At 38.0% G+C, this 22,314-nt stretch overlaps 1 protein-coding gene across 2 annotated transcripts in view; it reads right to left on the reverse strand.

Moving 5' to 3' along the window:
* Positions 1 to 22,314, reverse strand: part of ST7 (suppression of tumorigenicity 7) — a 142,279-nt gene that overhangs the window by 17,024 nt on the left and 102,941 nt on the right. For both annotated transcript variants that reach the window (XM_050323790.1, XM_050323791.1), the window contains exons 9-11: positions 16,529 to 16,643; positions 6,883 to 6,955; positions 5,230 to 5,332 (exon numbers count right to left, since the gene is read on the reverse strand). In XM_050323790.1, the coding sequence (XP_050179747.1) occupies positions 5,230 to 5,332; positions 6,883 to 6,955; positions 16,529 to 16,643 (291 nt within the window). The remainder of the gene's footprint in view (positions 1 to 5,229; positions 5,333 to 6,882; positions 6,956 to 16,528; positions 16,644 to 22,314) is intronic.

Below are 22,314 nucleotides of genomic sequence, written 5' to 3' on the forward strand. Positions count from 1 at the left end.
GGGAACATGTCTTTTAATGAGCATTTGGAGGATGACAATGGACCTTGTATACATGTAGTGCAACACGGTGGCGTTTATATTTCTCTTAGGTAAATTGAACTAAAATTATTTATTTCATAATATTGACAGCTCTCTGGCTACTAATTCTCCTCTGCTGGGAGTGCTTTTAGAATTCCACATTACTTCACTGACCTGTTATAAAATAAATCTATTTTATCTCAGGCAGATTTCCTTCTTTTCCTCAATTGTGCAATTTCACTCTGAAATTACAGCTCAGGTCGCAAACAGGCAACAGTCACTCCTGCACCTGTGACAGCATCCCTCCAGGCCAGAACATGAGAATTCAACATTGTTTGAACAGGAACTTGCCTCCTCCCAGTGGGATGAACAACACAAGCTTAAGACAATTCCAAAATACCGGTTTCTACATGCCTAGAGAATCCACTTTTAAGTCACCTAACAAATTCTCGTTGAACTGATGGTAATTAATAAGTTTGGCCTTTTTGCTGGAGGTACATAAACAAATCACTGTCTCACTGAACAGTTAAAAACTCTCTTAAACATGTCTCAAATAGTTTCTCTGTAATATCATGGGGTGTGCGGAACAGATTTATTTCCCATCTGGTCTACGGGTTTGTTTGCATTATTTGTTTCTATTAGCAACTACAAGTTACTAGAAACCACACAAGCGTACAGACAGGCACAGTTCTTATTAAAAAAAAAGTAAAAATAAATAAGAAAAAATTGAGAAGGGATGCAACAGAGAACAAATAAATCTTTAAAAGTGCTTAAGTCAATAGTTTGTTACATTCTTTTACATATGTTTACATATTAAATTGGCATTTCTTAAAGTAATATGAATATTTAAGTTGTCTGATTCAAATGCAGCATAATTCAGCAGGGACTCTCTCCAAGACAACATAGATCCTGGCTTACATACCAACCCCATACAACTGTGTGCAGGACACACTTTTGACTCACTTTTAACAATCTGATATATGGACCATCATCTGTTTTGTCTTTAATGAATAGCTCTAGTCTTACAGATCACAAAAGCATGGGGGCACTTTTCAGGAGTTTGAATGCAGGGAAGGAGCCTTGCAAATCAGTTCAGAAAGGGTGTTCCACAATTCAGGAATGTCCCAGAAACAGCTGTGGTAGCTTATCAGCATTAGCTTGGGAGAGTCGCATTACATACAAGCAGGGAAGCTCCAAACACAACACTGATGAAGTTGTGTGTGTGTATATATACTTTTTTTTCCCAACCACTCCACAAATTATGCACACTCCATGACATAGGATGTACTACTCTCTTTTCCATACAAAACCCTCTGGAACTACAGTTTCAGTGTGTCAATACACGTTCTTCTTGGGTTAACCCCTAAATTTCTGAGCAGTATGTTGTCAGACAGCGTCAGCACATTTCCTTGGGAACAAAACTATACAGTGCATGGTGCTACACTAAAATGAAGGGATATTAATCCATAGAATCTCATTTAAGACAAAGATGGTCAATAAAAATTCAGACAAATCTTCAAAAACAAGTGATAAAATTTGTTGTGATTCTTCTCATAGTGAAATTCACAGCTCTTTGCTTTTTTCTCTTTTCTGATGTGCTGCTGACTTTGATCTGCTATGGGTTATGGGTTTTTTCTACTAAAAAGAACCCTGAAAACACTTGGCCTCCTGAAGTGCTTTCTTTTTTACATAGGCAATCTCTGCCAAGGTATAAAGCTGCAATTTGCTGTAGCTGACTCAGTAACATAAACAAGATGAACTGTAGAAAGATGTTATACTTTATATCAGATTTGTCTTCCCATCACAGTTTAAAAAATTAAGCCACTTTCAAGTAAAGAAACCTTTTTACAGGCAAAATGTCTTCAGAACAAGAAGCACTGATCAGTTTGACAGTGGTTCCATTTTTGCTGCAGTCACAAAGGAGATCATGGTTGACAAACCTGAGCTGGCCTTACCCTGCACAGCTCAGCTTCCAGGAACAGCACAGTCAGGTCAGCTGCTTAGCTTCCTGGAGAGATCTACCAGGCTGCACTGAGTTCTGTATTGCTTTGTTCACTCAAACTGAATTCTGGTACCCTTCATGTGCCATATCTTGACTCTGGTGTATTCCAAAAATAATGAGAATTTATCACCTATGGCTGGGAATTGTCACAGAAATGTACTCAAAAATGGAAGAGACCTGTGTCAGAAAAGGGTTATTTGCTGTAAGAGTGGCTGCCTGAAGAACGACTGTCAGCTGTATTAGGCCTCTGTGAAAGTCATTTTCATGCAGACAGAAAATAAACCAGAAAGTGATGCATGGTCATCTCAAATCAATGGAAGTGGGTGCCAACATATTCATGACATGCATACTGACAAGACTCCCAGATGCATGCATACACAGTGGTTTCTGTGTGGAAAGGGGGTGTTTCTGCAGGGTTTCTAACATCTTCGTAAAGATGGAAATCTGGGATTTTTAAACCTCTTCTTCTTAAGGAGTTCCTACATATTTAGATGACATTTTAAAAAAAGGGTAAAAAGTATATCTGACCTCTGCAATATCACCATGGAACTGCAATCTGGCCCTCATCTTCCACGGAAAAAAAAGCATGATTGTAAGAAGCCCAGGGCTGTTTTACACAAACCTGCAATAGGTTACAGTAGGAGACCCAGTCTCCCTTTCTTGGTAAATCCAGCTTAGCAGCATCTCTCAGCATGTTCTGTTTCCTGCAGTCTCTTTGTCTCAGAATCTTATTAGCAAAAATGTGCTATTTCCAGTTAAATGTCTTGAAAATGTATATCCAGTAATAATCTTTTTATGTGGTAATTCTAAATTTTAACCATTGGCACTGAAAACACTAAAATCTTTTGAGACAAAACAGAAACATACCAAACTGCATTTTTTTCTCTTCAGTAGTGTAGAACCCTGCTTTCAAGGCTTCTGTTGGGAATCTAAAATAATTTGTCACCTTTTAATTTATTTCTCCCTCAGTCTGCACAAAATACTCATTAGTGTTTAAGTCCTAAAGAAGCTCTGAAGACACATTAGTTTTGTGGACCTGCTAGATTTCTTGTGATGCTGCTTGCTAAAACTTATCTCTATTTCATCAAGAATAAATTGGATATGACATCAATCATAATGGAGCAGAAATTGAGTTGTAATATCTACACTGTGCATAAAACTATCACCAAATCTATCCTTTCACACCTTAATATCCTTTGGCTAATAGCAGAAAGAAGAAGTGTGAAATCAGCAGTGCTGCGTATTAATCTGTATCATCACAAGCAATGCATCAAAGTTCTGATCTACAAGAAAAGCAAGATCTTGGAGGTCTGGAAGTGCAGAGGTTATGCAGCAGACGCCACAACTTACAGTAAGGTGAATTTTGTGAAGGAAGTCAAACCAAAGAACATCATGCACTTAAGCATAAATAGAAATAGAAAAATTAAAAAAGGCAGTAAATGAAGACTTAGCCTCAGTTTCATGACAGAGGAGAGCTTGGAGACAACAGCAGGATGGACATTAGGAGCATGTACAGAAGTGGAGGCCACTACCTTTGTCCCTCAACAGTGAATGAACCAGTCCCAGAAACAGCCAGACTAGCAAAACTGACCTAAAGCAAAACTGATCTAAAGCAAAACGATCCCCACTCAGAATCAAGTGATGAGAGAAGTAAATGCACAGCCATTCATTTAAAGGGAAACATTGTGTGTCAGTATGGAAATGTTAGTATGTAAACTGTTAAAATAGGTTTTGATGGAAATAATCACCAAAGGCACGGAGGAGATAAGTAAGGAAAATGGAAGAGGCTTCCAAGGATTGCTTATGACAGGTGAAACTAGTATCTTTGCTTGCCAAGATGTCTAACCAGGCTTCAGTAAAACACTCAGAAAGGTTCACCCAGAACAGGACTAGACTAGAGAATTTAACCGGCAATGATGTAGAAGAGAAATACCAACAGTTGTGTTGGTGCAAGAATCACTGGGATGGAAGAAAGTGAAAACAGTTCCAGAGAAGCAGCCCTGGAACCAAACTTCATATAATATTTTAATTTTATAGTATGGCACAGAAATAGAAGATCAGCTAATAATACAAAGGGACTCATCTCACCTAAAATTTGTTGCCTAAAAATGAGGCTTTTACTGGTAAAGAGTTAATCCTTTCATAGACAGTGTAGAAACAGACACCTTGGAGGGAAAATCTGTCTAGAGATGTTTAAGATAGTTTGTTCTTTCCACTGCTTGTAGAGAAAGTCTAGATAATTTTATTAAGCAAACCGCCTAACTCTGAGACAGCTATACTATACTATTTAGTGCTCAGCATAACAGATAAAGCTCACAGAGAAAACATTTAATTCCTGCAGTGCATGAGAATTAACTTTCTGCAATCCATGCATACATATGGGAGAGGTTTTGGGTTTCTCTTGACCAGACTTGGTGTTCAGCTGTACCTAATAAATAGGTTCCCTACATTAACATATACCAGTCTTCTGCTGCTTACTTTCAAAGGGCAATACTAGTCCAAAGGCTTGTGGGGTGAGGTTCAGAGGCCAAAAAGGTTCAAGGGCCAAAAAGTATCTGCCTATAGTTTGCCTTTTCAGTGAACTTACACACTGCAATATTGAGTATCAGGTGATGAAATAATAAAATACGTTAGCCTTTAGCAGCCTCTGGGCAAGATTCTTACTGCTGAGATACGTATCTAGAGAGGGGATTATGGAATTAGAACATAAATCCATTTTATGGATTTTCTTTGTAGTTCTATGCACTTTTTCATCCCTGAGCTTTGCATTCTCAGAACTTAATGACAGGGTACTGTCATTAATGCGTAAGGAATTACTAATGCAACTTATATAAAGCACACCATTAACTCCAAAGACAGTACAGCATGCCAAAACATATTCTTACATATAATCATCAAAACAAATAAAATATGCTATTTTGAACTAGAAGATCTTTGATGGTTATTTTGAAAATAATAATCTATCTTTATGTATGGTTCTGTGCTGCATCATAGCATTTGGTGGTGCCTACTACTGCAATCCACTTTAGCTAAAATTTCAAGTTGCACAGTCCTGAATGTGAAATGAAAAAACTATGTACACTAATAGCTTCATTCCCTCCCCATTGTTTGCTCCCCTTTTCAAAACATCACTCATTAATCTAACACAAAAATTGGGAATTATGTCCTCAGCAGTGTTAGAGCTACAACAATGTTTTCTCAATACTCACTTTTGGCACATGTGGATTGAATTCTACAGCTCTGTGAATAGCTTCTACTGCATTCATCTCTGCAGTACTCAGCCCTCGCCTTGAGGCAGCCTCTGGAGAAAATCTACAAAAGCAAAGAAACAAACACATTAGGTCAGAAACGTTAGCAAGAAAAAGCCAGAAGACGAATCTAGAACATGGGCCCACGTAACCAAACTGAGTCATTTTCCTGTGCTCTCCAAACTTCCATAGAAAGTGGAAATTCTGAGTGATCTATTACATCAAGGCCAATGAAAATCCCAGCAGAAGTGGAAAGCATGTTTGTATCTAATCATGGTAGAAAGTCCATCCAAACAGTCCTTTCTCTGTTGCTAATCTAAATTTGCTCTAGGTACCTTGCTAAGGGGCATATTCAAGGCTGAAGTTGCAGGAAAAAAAGAAAAGAAAAAAAAGAAAAAAAAAAAAACAACAAAATAAACAAAGCCAAATTATTGTTGGAGGGTTTCTATTAAAAACAGGTTTGGGGAAGTTTTAGGGAGGTTCCCAACCCATGCCCCTGGGTCAGGTTGGGATGGATGCAGCAGCAGTAGCAGGTGGTCTACTGGCCGCAGCACCATTGAGGGTAGCATGCCCAAACTGTGGGCAAATCATCTGCCCCAGTGAATAAAAAACCAGACCATGCAATCTCTTTCTCACCTCACACCCCACGGCTAACTCCAGAGCTGTACTTGGCAGGCAGACACCACAGGGAAAGCTGTGACAACCTTAGCCCTGCCCTCCCAAGCTGGAGTCGCTGTGTAGGGAGGAAAGATGTTGCAGTAGGTACTGGCGATCTACAGGATAAAAAGAATGAAAGAAAATTACTTAGATCTTGATGTGTACATACACTTTAAAAGCAAAAACTGTCAGGATGTCAGTCAAGAAAATGGCTTTCCACTCTACTTGCTTTCCAACTTTAGGGGAGCATTCGACCCTCAGGTGCACAGACACAACTCTGCCTGGGATTTGTGTAAAGGCATCTGAGAGCAGAAATGGGATTTCTGAGATCCATCTCACAAGGAGCTGAGTACCCTTTCAGAGCAGGCCAGTGTTCTCAAGGCCACAGGCATCACATAGATGTGCTCAGCACCTTGGAAGGTTGAGACCCAAGAGAAAAACATCACAGGAACGAACAGATATTTGTGTCTCTAAAAATATGAACGTCATCTACCTCTCAGAACCCCTGACATAATAATAATGCTAAATCCACCTGTTGCTAAATAAGTAGATGCGTAGTCTTCTGACACCTCTTGTAAAATGACATTGCTACCAGTGCATCCACATTTATTTATTACCTTTTTATGGTCACGTTTATACAAACTTGAAGAGGTTCAGCCACACAACCCTTTTTAGTTGCATCTTCATTATACTATCTAGGAAGCCAAAGCTCACCCAGACAGTATATTTAAAACTGAAACAAGAACTGAATTTATGCTGGTTCTCTTCTTCTTCCTTAATATCTGAAGTGCAATGTTTCATCACCGCAAATTTTTCTTATATATAACGTAATTTTGTAAATTTACTGCAGGACTGAATTTTCCTGCTACTGAGCAGATTGTTAGGGTGTGGGCTCAGATAAGAGAAATCTCGAGTTAAATCAGGATTTTTGCGTGACAGTGGTTCTTAAGCACTTACTTGTCAGAGACAGCTCTGGCTTTGAGCAATGCAGCTGTGTAACATATTGTTGCTGATTTTGGTAAGCTTATATCTGTTGAAAAGAAAGAAAAAAAGTAAACATCTGAAAACTTAAAAGTCTGCAGAATGACAAGTGTTTGATTGATGCTTCAGAGTAAGCATGACGTATGCAAAATTACTATGGGAACTCAGAATACTTTCTGATATTGGACTTGTGCTGCCATGTCACATGCATTTTTTAATTTTCACCTTATATACAGGCTTTAAAATGTGTTAATGACAACTGGAACTGTTATTTAAACAACAACTGGGTTCATTAGAGAACTAATTCAAAGACTGACATGATAGAGACGTAATGAAAGAATTCATTACTCCATCCATAAATGTATAGGTGACCTGGAATACATGAATTTTTTCCATAGTTCACAAAACATCTAAGTAATAGCTGAGGGCTATCTTATTCAGTCTTCATGTTTTCATGCAGAAGCAGTTGTCTAATATGAATTTGTGGCAGCTATACAAGTTAGGACAGCTATTCAAGTAATAATGGATTTGACTTGCAAGCAAATAACCAGTAGATTTATTGCTTTTAAAGATTAACTGTAAAATAAGGTGTTTTGCCTCTTAGGGTAATGTTGGAGCAAAACGTTCACCCGACAGTCTCTGGCCATTTTATCTTCTTCCAGAGACACTCAGCAGCCATAAACCTGACTTAACCCATTAATTAATTTATATCTGTTTTCTAATAGCAAATTGGCACAAAGCATTCAAAAGGTAGAAATGCTGCTTAACAAACTTGAGTGATATATTTGTTCCCACTGTTATAGAGAAGAACTGACTTCCACATTAGTTAATCTCGTGGTGTGACTCTTGGGGATGGTCCTGTGCAGGGATAAGAGCTGCATATTCTGTAATTCTGTAATCTAGCCAGCAGACACATATTATATAGTGACTGAAATATTCCAGCATTAAAAAGTTAAAGACTACAGCTCAATGAAAAAAACAACCAACAACCCAAACCCACTGAAGGCTGGATTCTGCAAACACTTCTGCACACTGTGAGAGCTTCCTACAGTAAATAGTAAATGCATTGTAGTAAACACAAGGCACTTCAGTAAGTCCACTGTAAAAGTGAGGAGCAGCTAATATGACTATTGTTCTAAGAAACTACCTATCCCTTGGTTTTTCATTAAACTGGCTTAGAAAGACAAAATTGCCATGGGTAACTTGGTAACTTTTGGATTAAGAGAAACTTGTGCTTTACTGAACTTGTGCCTTGCAAGAGAGGGAATTAAGGGAGTTAATGAGGATAAGCAAGTCATATCTCAGTGGTCACCATCCCTCACTTATTAATAACGAAACAAACAGGCACAATGTTCTGTGAGACAGAAAACACTGACAAAATGACTGAGGCCCTCTGAAAAGGCTACCTGTTAAATCCTCTCTATTATCTTCTTATGCACTTTCCCTTCAAGTATGAGATGTACAGATCTTGTTGGAGGCTCCTCTATAATATATTCCAACTATATTTTCACTGGAGTATGTAATTGTAGTGACTAAAGTAATTACAATCAACAGCATGCAAAGCAGGTTGGATGATAGATATGTTAATTACTCCACTAATAGAAGACAGGTACAGATACAGACATGAGCACATCTTCAATAACAGGTAGAGAAAATATTTATAAGCACATTCAATAACCCTGTTTATACCAGGTTTTCCTTAACATTAGGAGTTAAAAGTTATTTCTAGTAAACAGAAACGCCCTTTCCAGAATACACTGGTCTCTGTCGTTCCGTATAAACCTTATTCATGAAATTATAAATGGACTGAAAGGTATAGGAATGGAAAAGAAAAAAAACACATGAGAAAATCAACGATGTGCTTATAAAAACATTTATAAGCTTTTCAATTGCTCAACAGAATACCTTATTTTCCCCTTACCTGTAAGTGTTTCTCTGGGCCATCAAACCACCATTACCTCATAGGAAATATTTTTCCCTGCATCAGTTCAAACCTCGTAACACTGGTTTGGGATCCGACCTTTAAAAGTTTGCCAGAATGACACAGAAAGGATCTTCTGCCTAGAAAGGTCTGACTAGAAGATCCTGGCTACTCTCTGTATCTGGATTTTTTATCTCTAGAGATAAAAAAAGGGAGCAAACAGAGGATGCTTGCTCAGATTTCTAATACCAGTAAGAGCACTATTTCACTTTCTATCTGTTTGAACTAGAAGCAATCCAGAGGTCTGGATCATATAACTGATGCAGCAGAGGAAAAGCAGTTGTTATGCTGATAAAAGCTGCTCATTCAATTTCATCAAAGCAAGCACAAAAAGCCAGTAAAACCCAGAATGACAGGAAGAAAATGTCCATTCAGCCATGAGGTTAAACAAGGAGACCACTCAACTTCTAATTACATGAATACTATCTTGTTTCTGCATCTAATCATTGATACTTGAATGGAGAATGTTCAGAGGAAGTTGCATGGACCAAGTTGTGAGGATTATTACAATTCTTGGCTAAGAGATCATGCAGTAAGAACGGAGCTTGATATAGGGTAAAATACATTAAAACAAAACATAGTATTACAAAACAATATCTTCTAGTAGGCAGTAAGTGTTCCTGAGCTGGAAACATCTGTGCATATAGACTGCAAGATGATTCACAATGAAGGGCTGGCATCTGTAAGGAAGGGAAATGTGGTGAGATGAGGTAAGGCTCAGGTACACCACATGAATCATTTCTGCAGAAGAAATGGGATTTCCCAAAGAATGTTGTGTTCAAATCTGATCCCCCATGGTCAAGAACAACAAAAGTAAACTGGATTGGATGGTTTTTGTATCAAATCAAACGAAATAAAGACTGAGAGAAGATACAACTGTTCCCTATGCACACCCACATGGAACATCAGGAAAGGAGAAGGATTGCCTAGGTAATGGATAAAGCTGGCACAAGAATAAAGAGTTCAGAATTAAATCCAGGCCAGAGATTAAAAGAAGGTTTCTGTGAAGTGAATTTTTGAGGCAGATTTCCAGGTAGAACAATGGGGAAAACAAAACAGGTAATTCTAGGATGGAGCTTGCTCAGCTCATGGAAGGGGCAATAACATGCAGGGAATGCAACAGTGGAGGGCCTGACTCACCCAGGAAGACTCTTCCAGGCTCTTAACAAGCAAGCAGCACTTGTTTGAGGACAATACCTACAGTCCACTAGCAGTGGAAGAAATACACACAAATGTTCGTGTTTACCACAGAATCACAAAGCAGTTAGCGTTGGAAGTGACCTCTGGACATCATCTAGTCCGACTGAGATAGCCCTCAGTAGGTCCATGCCCTTCCCTTCAGAAGGGTTTTGCTTTTCATTTGTTCCATATTAGACCCTAAGTACTTGGTTCTGTTACATGCTGGTCTGATGACTACAATACTCAAAAATCCTCATATAATTTAGACTTCATCTCCAAAACTGCACCCTCATATTTTAGAGAAAGACATAAAAACAATTATGTCTGGTAACAACTTGAATTTAGCAAGGGAATCATGTCCAAACTAGTCCTAGGAGATATGTACTCTGTCAGGAACCAAAGTGAAGTTTTAATAAATGACTCTGTCCAGCTCTGTGAGCCATCTGGCAAAATATCTTCACATACACTGTTTCCCACCCTCCTGTGATTACTGGTGGAGCTCCCACAATGTGCTGAAAGATGTGACTGCTATTCTGCTGTCAACTCCATCATGACATTTTTGCCTAATAAGAACTGATGTGTCAGTCTAAAAAAGGCTCTCCTTTTTCCTTACTGCATGTATCCTTAAACAGAATACAAAAGTCTAGACTTAATTTATGAGCATTTTCTTTCCATTAGCTCCAGACAGGTATGGGGAGAGGCGGGACAATGAATTCTTACTATTCATTTGCTTCTTCAGCAGTTGCTTGTGAGACTGAACTAATGGAAATATGCTATGGATATCCCAAATATGCCATGTATCATCTAAATTCTTCACACAGCACTGTAGAGAGACAACATTAAGCTGCTGGAATCATTCATATATTTTCAAATATGTTACTGAAAGTTTATCAACAAACTGGAAGAAGTTATGCAAAGAGGTAAAACAAAGAATGGTGGAATACAGGACATATATTGTGCTATGGCTTGGGGGCAAATCTCAGCTCTGATTTTCTGTCCCTCAGCCTCTCTGCAGACAGTAGTGTTTAAGTGACAGGCCAACACTTGCTCTGTCAGCACAGAACCTGCCCTAGTTCTCAGCACCTGCAGGTTTGATTGTCAACTCTTACACAAGGGGTAGCAAGAATTGCTTATGGGAAAGCCTGAAAGTGCTCTAGCAAATAAATATGTGCAGGATGGATTGATGATGACAGAAAAGAGATCCAATCATCTATAAAGACACAAATATTAAGGAAGAAAGAGAATTAAACTGATACAAATGGCTAAAAACAAGGATAGAAATCAATAAAGTATGAACTGAACACCAAGGGAAAAATACTGTCAAAAAGATGTAATATCCTGTAGTATTACCTCCCATTAGAACAATCAATTCATTTTTTCCACAAAACATGGTAGAAACATGTTGGAGGGAGCACAGCTATGAACACGGTGCTTACAAAATAAAACAGTTCTGATTCTCTGTACTTTTGACATTCTTCCTTAGCGGTGGGAAACACCCAACCAAACACAAACACATGGCCACTATGTATGCTAAGGGCTTTGGACCCCTTTTTGGTCCCCTGATGGTATGGGAAAAAACACTTTGGTACAAACAAAAAGTCTTTATTTTGCCATGACCACAACTAAAACTTACGCTGCTCAGTTACAGTAAGATTTACAACTGCTGCTTTTAAACATTTCATATGCAACTCTTGCTGAGATGCATATCAGTGACCAAGCATGTGTCAGCCCCTTTAACTTCACCAAATTCAATCCTAAATGCCTATAGAGGGGAAGGAGTAATTTCTGATACAGAAGATTAAAAAGAGTAAGATCAGTACAATTACTTTAGACTTTTTGTGGTTTTGCACATACTGGACAAATGAAAAACTCCACATAATCATATGGCAAAAAAGAGGAGACCAGATGGTATGAACAGACACAGAACTGATGCAGAGACCTAGCTGAAGTGACAAGTGATTTTGACATGAGGAAAGAAACTAATTCTTAGAAGGAGAAGCTGAAAAAGATGTGATATGAACAAAGACAAACTATTCTCTTAATTACTGTTACACAAACTGCAGGTTAATGGTTGTTTCCAGACTGCCACTTGCTACATCTTTAACTCAGAAGAAAACTCTTTATTGCACTTAGAACACCTACCCAGTTAACTCCACCAGGTAGAACGTCTTCTCAAAAATGTCAAAGATAAATATGGCAAGTAATGAAATGGATGGAGATGTGATCTCAAATATATATATATATATACACACACACACATACACACACACACACAAAACCCCTGGAGACGACAACTAATGCAACTGATGGCTGCATGCAATTGGTTCATCAATCTGCAAATCTCTACAAAAGGAATATATATAATATAAATATATATTTCAATATATATAGATATACTATACCTATCTACATGTATTCAATATAAATAGAATTTACTCATTTCTTAAGTCTGTAAGGACAAGAAGAGATTGGACAGAAAGGGAGAAGGGACAGAGAAAGAAGAGTAGCCCCAAATAGGCTACATTTTAGAAAACTAATTTGTCTGTGTTAATTGTTTGGATTTCACTAAGTTAGAAGTATTATAAGAAAAACAAGGGTCTGTTTTTAAAGTTTTTCTTCAAAGGCCTGCATTTTGATTTAACACTAATTTAAAGTAGGGTTCTGCTAAGTAAGCTATTAACAAATAAAAAGGTGCCATAACGTAGAGCAGAATGAGACTTTTTGTATTTAAACCCCACTTTTTTGCTGTGTACCCTTTGGTCTAAAATATCTTCTTATGAACTCTGCATTTGGGACTCTGTCTACATGGTAACATGGTTCTTCTTCTGTGCAAAGGGGCATGTGGAAGAACAATATGTAGAAGATGCTTTCCTCCTGCAAACCAGAAGGCTTACAGTCTCACTGAAAAACACTGTTCTATTAAAAAATGAGAGTAAGGATAGGTTTAGAGAGGAACCATTGCATCACTAAGACTAAATACAGAGACAGGTATTCTTTCTAAACGTGACTTTCAATTGCCAGAAAAGTCTGAGTTTTCACACAGTGCCCAGGTAACCAGATAATATCTATCAAAGCAACTGGCTGCCCAGGGAAGTTAATAGATCAGTTGCTCTAAGCATTAAAACAAGTATACCAACTCCACTGGAAAAAAAATCTGTCTAAAAAGCAAGGATAGAGGAGCAGAGAGCCTTTATCTACTACAAATATCAGAAGCTTATTCCATCAAGAACAGTCTCTTTAGCAGCCATAACTATTTCTGCTGTAAATAACATGGATATGAGTCATATCAGAGCCAAAAATATTTTCAGAATTCAACAGTATTTAGGTCATCCTTACTCTTATTGATAGACACGGAACTCTGAAACCATAATGATGTAGCTCAGCAACAGTGCATGCTGTTCCACTAATGAGGCCCTTTTTCCATGAATAATGAGTATGGACATCAGCTCTGTTGCCAGGTACATAATATAAACACAATTTAACACATGGTTTTTGGTAAAGCAGTGTATCTGCTTGCAGAGGCTGAGGTTTCACATAATGTGATCCAACTTTGTAGCCCAGGGTGGGGGCAGACTGCTCAAGGAAATAATTTGTTCATATGTTATCAAAATACGATAAATCAGGTTTGGTCTTAGTCAGAAAAAAGGCAGTGGAGTGGCACCAACAGAACTGCAGATAGGAAAGTACAAATGAGTTCAGTGTTTTATATTTCAATAAATCTTACAACACATGAAGCTGATGAGTTCTAAAATGAGCTGAGACTCCCTGAGATAGGCCTACTGAGACCCATGAACTATAAGGGTTATACTTGTTAAGCCTGTGTTTGTCAAGTCCTTGTGCATACCTAGTGTATACACACACCATACTCAAAAGCATGAGCTGAAATTGTACATGTTCAAACAGCCAAGGTAAGAGTTTTTTTTTAAAGTCTCACTTGTTTTCACTCTATCAGATGACAAATTTAGAGAAAACAAAACACACCTTCAAGTTTTATCAACTTCCATGACATAAACTGCCACCACGGTGTTGCGTAAAACCAGGGATCAGTGCTTTAGTGTGCCAAAGTAGAGCCTGCATCTGAGTCTAGTCTTGAGAATTGGGAAGGCAAGGGTTAATTCCTTGTTCTGTCACAGTTCTGCTGTCTCTCAGGACTACTGCTTCACAACTACATTAAAGACTAGAAGGTGCCAACATCCTGTGGTGCCTGGGGCATAAAAATGGACATTTTTATTTACCTGCTTCTTAACATGCCAAAATAAAGACTACAGCGATCTATCTCTGTGTCACAAGAATTACTGAAATACGACTGATGTTACCACTTCAGTTGCCAATTTCTTCAACCAGAGACTAAGTACAACCAAGATCTCTTCTAGATTCATTACTGCTACTGAATGGCAGTATTCAAGGGCCTGGGTGACATTCTGATCTCTGCTTATAATGATTTGCCTCCAGAAAGAGTTGAAAACATTCCAGACTGGACTGGTAGCAGTGATTATCACTAAAGTTACTTGTAATCAGCTGCTTATTTATCTTTTGTTAAATAACCTCAGCTCTGCCACAGCCTGGTGCAGGAGTCTGAAATCTGGCAGTATGATCACGTTAGTATCAAGCCAATAGTCTATTACGAGTCTCATTAAAATTTATCTTAATTTCCTAAATTTATCTTAATTTCCTAAGTTGTAAGATGTTAGAAAAAAGCAGTTAGTACATATTCAGTGGAAGCTTCTGCATTTTTTTTGGTTATACCCTCCAAAGATTCTTTGCTCATCAAGTACACGTCTCAGTACCCCAGTAAACTACTGCATCACCCCCTTGCCCTGTGATGTTCCATGTGATGATACAGGTCCAAGTACAGAGGTTGATAGTGAGCAGCCTCTCTCTGCTCTCTGTTATGGCTCTCTCTCTCTATGAGCTGTTATGGCTCTAGTTTTTGGCACCCAGGCAATGCAACACAGAATGACAAATGAAGAGGAAGCAGAAGTCACAGAGAGAAGAGTAGATGGAAAAGATGTTAAGACAGGAGGAGATGTATCTTGATCATCACTGCCCTGAAGACTGGGATAGGTAGTTAAGAGAGGCAGAAGAATGGCACTGGGAATGAGGTATTGGCTGAACAAGGAGCCTCTAGTAGCAACTGGGAGCAATACAAAGCTGAAAATGACCATGCAAAAGTGAAGCAGAAGAAGTAGACAAGTGGGACAGAAGACCAGCCAATTCCTTCTAAGAATTGACAAGAAAGAGTGTCCCAGGCACTGCGGATATAGGTTGCAGTGTCCATATTCGTAGGCATTTATACAACACTAGCTCAAATAATGTCCCTCTACCTTTTCAGAAACTTTGGATGTTACAAGTCTTAAAATCTCTGTTCAAAGATCACCTGACCTAGTAAGAGCTAACAATTAAGAACATTTTAAAGGCTACAAGATAAATACAGAGAAAGAGTTAAGAAACATCAAACTTAAGGCTACATGGGTTTCATATAAGTCAGCTATTTGATTCATGCAGGTTATGATCTCATTTTTGGTTGCATGATTACATAACATTCCTTTCATAAACTCCCTTGCCATAACCCAGTGCACAGAATGAGACTTTTCTGAGGATGAATGAGGACTGTTTAGTAACACAATAGGAAACTGCTATAAATAGCTATAGGATCCTTGATTCACTTGTTGCAGAACTTCGAATGTAGCTACTGAGTAAGCCAGGGACTACAGCAAGACGAGGAAGAGTGGCACTGTGCAGGTTGATGAACACTGATCAGGAGAACTGGACTTTATTTCTGTTTCAGTCACAAAATTTCTGCTTGATACACGGAAAATCCATTTAATTTAAGCTAAACACTTCTCATTCTGTGTCTCCTAGACCCTGGTGTCTTGAACTGAAGTTCAAAGGTCTAGAGCTGCAGAAGCTGTGCTTTGAACATAAAAAGAGACATAATGCTGCACGAACCAGTGTTTACTAAGAAATATGAAAAATTAATACAAAAAGTTCATCTAGTCTCCTGAGCTTGCCAAGTTTTCTCCATAAGACATTCAGTCTGCTACTCAGTAGATTTTGATGAAGTTAAATCAACTAATGTTTGTAAAGCACTTGTATGCTACTAAATCAACATTCATAGGAAAGTCCACAAGGGAACTGATAATCCTTTCTTCAGACAAGGTTTGAATAGTATGCAATAAAAAAATCTGCAGAAGCTAAACAGTCATTCTTTAAACACCAATAGAAAGCAAAGAAAGCACTGAAGAGTTGCTAGTGAGTTCCATTACCCTGTACCATTAAGCATGGGTTGGTAGAAAAAATGTACAATGTTTAATCTTTGGATTAAGGACTGTGTAAGGGCATGTATGAAGCTCATGTCAATCAATTTAATTACAGTGTTTCCTAAATTTTAAGAGTTTGACTTCGAAATATTTCTTCAGTGTGTACCATATAGAGAAAATACAAATATATATTTGAACTTACCATCATACTTTGCTAAGACTGCCTGAACATCTGCATATGCTTGCAGTTCCAACAGAGCCTCCAGCAGGTTTTCATGGATGTTGAACATGCTGAGCAGAGGAAACTCCTTCATCAACTAAAATCAATAATATATGGAAGGGTTAGATTATTAACACGGAAATTGTTCAAAATGCATTAAAATAGTCAACACCAAGATAAAACCTCCCAGTTCCCCTTGCTCTTAGTCCTTTCCCAGAGTTCGCTATTATCTCAGGAATTTCTGAGGTCTTAATGGAGCTCAGGTTCTTGACAAGACATGCTTGCATAGGATGTAATTAGTGAAATCCAACAACACAGCTATCTGAATACATAACTCTCCTTCAAATAACAGGCTGCTTCAAAGTGAAGAAGAGTTATTGTTCTGGAAAAGAATCTTCAACAGTGTAGCTCCAGTACTAAGTAATCCAGCACCTCTCTGCTATATTAGTGGAAAAACCCAGAAAATACATTGAAAGAAAATCACAACATCAAATGAAAAAAGCTATATTATGAAGTATGCAATACCAGAATTCGTAACTGTGAATACTTTAGAATACAGTTGCAACTGTGGGCAATATAAAAAAACAAACAACCAAACAACCAAAAACCAAAACCAACCAACTAACCAATAAAAAACACACACTCACACACACACAAACCACAAAAAAACCAAAAACCAAAAAAACCCACCCCAAAAAACAAGAAAGAAAGAAAGAAAGAGAGAAAGAGAGAGAGAGAGAAAGGCAGCAACAATAGGAAAGGTAAAGTTCATACAAATCTAACACTATAACTGAGGACTCCACCTGGTACGACACACTGAATGAAATGTGTACTTAAAATAATCTAACACTTTCAGATGTAAGTGCCTTTACTTTATGAACTAAGCCTTGGAGAGATACCATGGATTTGTTTTTAGATATCCTCAGTTTTAATGTCTGCATGGATTCAAATGACTGAAGCTGATATTTTATCCAATCTCATTTTTGAAGTCACACTTTAAAGAAGCTCACTGCTTCTGTTTCTCTGTTTTTCTGTTTCTTACTGAAGAACTGACTAAACAATATTTTTTATCATCAGAGTGATTCCATAAAGAACTGAAGTGTTAAAAGATCCTTGCTTCCTTGTGTCCTTTTTACGGTTGTTTAATTGCCTACATGATGTACATTCAGCACAAAAAGGTCCCAGACAGTGTAGAACTAGGATAGCTGATACTACCACTGTTCTTCAGGAACCAGCAGGGAAACACTATCATTTACCATCTCTCTGATATGGTTTATGTCAACAGAAATGCTGTAATAAACCGAGCAAAGAAAATTATTCCAGCCTAGCCTTGCTCTATTTGAAAATAACAAGCTAGATCTGAAAACTCTGTCACTTACTAAATCTACATTTCAAGACGTAAATAGAGAAACTGATGAGAACCAGCAAATATTAATTTCACAAACAGGTAACATAAACAAAAGTAAACCAGGATTGAAATACAAGGGGCAATGAATCACCAAGAACTTCAGAAAATGAGAAACAGGTAATGCAGCAGAGTTTCTTCACTCTGTTAAGAGACCTCAACGGGTAAGCAGAGAAGCAAAGCACAGAGAATTTCTTTCTTATGAAATGGTCTGGTATAAGCTAATGTAAGAATTATTCTGACCTTAAAAATTAAGACTCTAAATTTGTTTGTCTGGATAGTAATGACTTTGCTGCAGTTTGAGGATTATTAAAATATAAAAGGCAAGGATGGCAGTGTTTTGTTTAACTGACGATATAAATTTCTGGTGAGAATCAGGATCACTGTGATAGCAGCTGCAAGAAAGCACTGAACTTTTCATATTAATGGCATGGGGATGGCTATAAAGCTCCTAGTCCCACTGGTAGGAGCTGAACCTGTGAAAAAGAACACAAACAAAACTGCATAGTTTGCAGGCTTTTCTCCTCCACTGAAAAAAAAACCAAACAAACCAAAACCACCAAAGGACCACAGACCTTGATGTTCACCTAGGTTGAATGGAAGGTTTTGAGAATAAAATAAAAAGTTTAAGTCATTGCTCATGAAGAAAAATAAGCGCAGGTGAAAATCCACATAGTTGGATTCATCAGTTAAAGACCCATCATAGAGTCTTCTTGACTTCATTCTTGTCCTTACTAACTATTGGATTTTTAAGAGAGGAAGCTACTATTTGGCAGGAAAGAGCATGACAAAATCTGGCTCTATGCAAATATGATTTAAAGTTTAGAATGAACATCTTGCAAAGAAACCCCTCTAGGGGATTAAGAAGGATTATCTGTGCTCATTGAGAATAACAGCTGGCACAATAACATTCCCTCCATCAGTGCAGAAAAGGGAAGAGCTGCAGCTAGTTACAGATGTACTCTGGCCAGTAGAAGCTCTTACTCTCGGTTCTCTGTCTCTCACTATCACTCACTAATAATCTTTTTTTCCCCTATTTTAATTAGGTTCTGTCAGAGTGATAAACCCTGTCTCGGTCAGCAACCGAATAAAGGTCATGGCCTGGACTGCCAGGCCTTCAAACCGGTAAGTGTTAAAAAAAGTTTCATCTGGGAAAAGTCAAATGTTAAGAAGTCCAACCCAGTAATAATGAACTCAGTTGATACTGCAGCCTCAAAAATAAAACACCTCTAAGTGGCCACTCAGGTATTTGAACACTGACTGTGAATGAGAGCATGTTTGCTATTAAATATAAAGAAAAGAAAAAAAGGTATGAACTAATTTCTCTGTCACGTCTGGATGTAGAATATATAGTTTTCACTGCAAATAATTTCCAGTCACAGTAAAAATTTGGTTTCTGAGAAACCTGCCAGAAAGTAAAGTCACTTGGATGAAGGAGTATTATGACAGGCCATCTTTCAGGTCTTTAAGTGAAAGCAAACACTGGGGAAGAAAAAATTGCCCCACATGGCTGGTGAATGGTCAGGGCAGGCCACGTACTGCATCATGCTGAAGAGCTACAGAGAGCAGACTGTGAGCTTGCTCCCCTCCCCTCCCTAGCAGATGGAGGGGGAGCTGGCTCACATTCCACACAGAGATGTAAAGATGGGCACGCTAACCCCAAACACAAGATGAAAAACACACCCTCCAGTTCCCCAGACCCGTGCAGCACTGAGCTCTCATCTGGCCTCCAGTTTAAGAGGCACAGACAACCCTTTGAACCCAAAGATTTATTTTCTGCAAAGTTACAGATCAGCATCTGCCAAATCATTTGGTTTATCACTTTTAATTATCTCTATGTTTTTACTGTAACCTGACAAATGCTTTCATTTGAGTGGCAAGCACCGCACTTGAAGAAAAGACAAAGGCTGTGTTATCATTTTTCTCTACACCTTTAGAACAAGAGAGCAGCCATCAAATTCAGAACTCAAGATTTCTCACCACTGCAGCATTTTAAAGACACACTAATTAGAACTAAAAATGCCATTGTAAAATTGCATGTAGTTGATTTCTTGGCTGGTATTAAAGAGAAGTGCTCCACTGAGCTAAGCTCACGTTCATGCCATATGAAAAGAGACACCAGATGGCTATGATCTTATTCCCTCCTTACAACATAAGGATATTCAAACAGCTATTGAACAGATCATACCAAATCTGGGTTAGTACATATTTTGTCCTAACTGCTCTGCATGTTTGGGGCGAAATACATACAGGCATAGAAAGTAGAACTGCTTTTCTTTGAAAGATTCATTAGGTACACTACAAATATACAGAAATGGTAGCTTTTGCAGATAATTATTAAGTTTTAATTTTTTAGATAAATAATATTTTGGGAGTGCAAGTTTGCAGAAGAATTCTGTAAATAATTGGATAATTAAAAATTATCTGTAATTAAATAACAATTCTGTAAATAACTCTGGATATCCTAACACTAGTTCTGGGAGCTCTGTATTCCCAGACTCACCTCAATTTACATTGCAGGGCGTAGGTTCAACAATTTTGTGATGGATATGAAAATATGATCATCACAGAAAATGCTTTATGGTAGAAGGAAATCCACATCTGATTTACTGGATGAGGAACAAGTTTTATCTCCCTAAGGACAGCTTAATGAAGAAGATTCCCTTCCTGAGAATATTTCAGTCACAAGGATTTTCTCATGAAGATCTAATTTTTTTAACATTTTCAAGGAATGTAGCTTTAACTGCTGCATCTGTTATTCTCCCTGTGATGGTATTAACATCTTATGCCTACAGCTAGACCCCAGGACTCAAGGGAATACAAAGGTGGATAAATGAATGATCTTATATATAACCTGGTGTTGACACACCTATTCTCCTTTTGCATTATGGCTGTAAACATAGCCACATATTTTACAGGCTGTGCATGCAACCATTCACTGCTGGTTGTACTCATATCTTCTCAACAAACAAACAAAAACATTTTCAGGTCGCTGCATTCAGCTGAATGCATTCATGAAAAGAGAAAATGAATTCATCTTAAAATGAAAAAATATCAAGCAAACAAAGGAAATTCAGTGCAAACAGTGAAAGTGTTACAACCTTAATTCCTAGTGTATATGCTCTTGCAGTGGGTATCTAAAATGGCAAAATCTGTCCACCACCATTGAAGAATCAAGCACACAGTATGGACAGACTGCCATTTTCACAAGTGCTTTGCAAAAACTGCTTTCTGGTACATGACCTGTAATCTGCAAGAACTGTTAAGTGAACAAGGTAGAAAAGGCAAAACTTCAAGCCATTTCTGAGCAGAAAAACAGAAACCTCCATTTTTGTGGGCTTCACTGGCTACAGTTGACCTTTGAGATGTTTAAGCTCTGACTGAAGCTCGCTTTGGGCTTGAGGCATTTGCAACGTCACTCCATGTTGACCCTGTGATGTCTAATAAGATACACCAATCTTTAGTTCTTCTCCTGGCCAGCTCACCTGGCAAGGACAGAAGGGAAGAAACATTTTCAGCAGCCTAAGGCTAGCACACAAAAAGGCCCTGTTAACAGATGCTTAAAAATTAGTCTAACTCCTGCTCCTAAAAGTCAAACTCATTCAAGCACAGTCTCATCTTGAGCAGTATTCATGTGATGTACACAGACACTCTCAGAGCTCTCTGAGTTGGAAAATGATCTGAAATACACAGGACCTACCTGAAATTAAAGTTCTGCTTAATTAAAGCAACAGTAGGATTCTGTCAATTCATTAATTTCTCTAAGTGCTGCATTTCTTTTGGTAAATAATCACTGTTTGAAAGCAGCTCCACAGTTACTCTTTCACAGCTCAGAGAGAATAGGAGCTAAGAAGCCAAATCTGTCAGATCTGTTTTGAAGCTTGCAAATGATTAGCAGTAGGATCCCCTGTATTTTCATCCATATATGGAATTCAGGAAATTTAACATCTTCAGAGTGGTAGAAAAGAGACCCAGATCCAGTTTACACTAACTGTGGGATGGCACAGGTTTATAATTTGCCAACATTCAATTTTAAATTTGAATTTAGACCAAGTGCTCCATAATATTCAAAGATAACTTCTCTTCTGTGTAGGATTAACAATGAGTCAACAGAGTGAAAAATATCTTTACTAAACATGCAAAGTCTAAGGAAATAAGCTACAACATGCAGCCTTGATGTTCTCTCTTAATTGGAAAATTAAAGTCTTTAGAGTATGACAAGCTCTTAAGAAATATAATTATGAAAATGCTGTTATTTGGACTATGTTATAAAAATGTATCTATTTCAGGAATAAAGATAATTTTAAAGGCACATGGGCCTGAACCCAGAAGAGTACAAGTTATTCCAGGTCTACGTTTAGTA

The sequence above is a fragment of the Myiozetetes cayanensis genome, unplaced genomic scaffold (genome assembly GCF_022539395.1).
Source record: "Myiozetetes cayanensis isolate MyiCay16 unplaced genomic scaffold, myiCay2020 scf3, whole genome shotgun sequence".
Taxonomy (NCBI): Eukaryota; Metazoa; Chordata; class Aves; order Passeriformes; family Tyrannidae; genus Myiozetetes; species Myiozetetes cayanensis.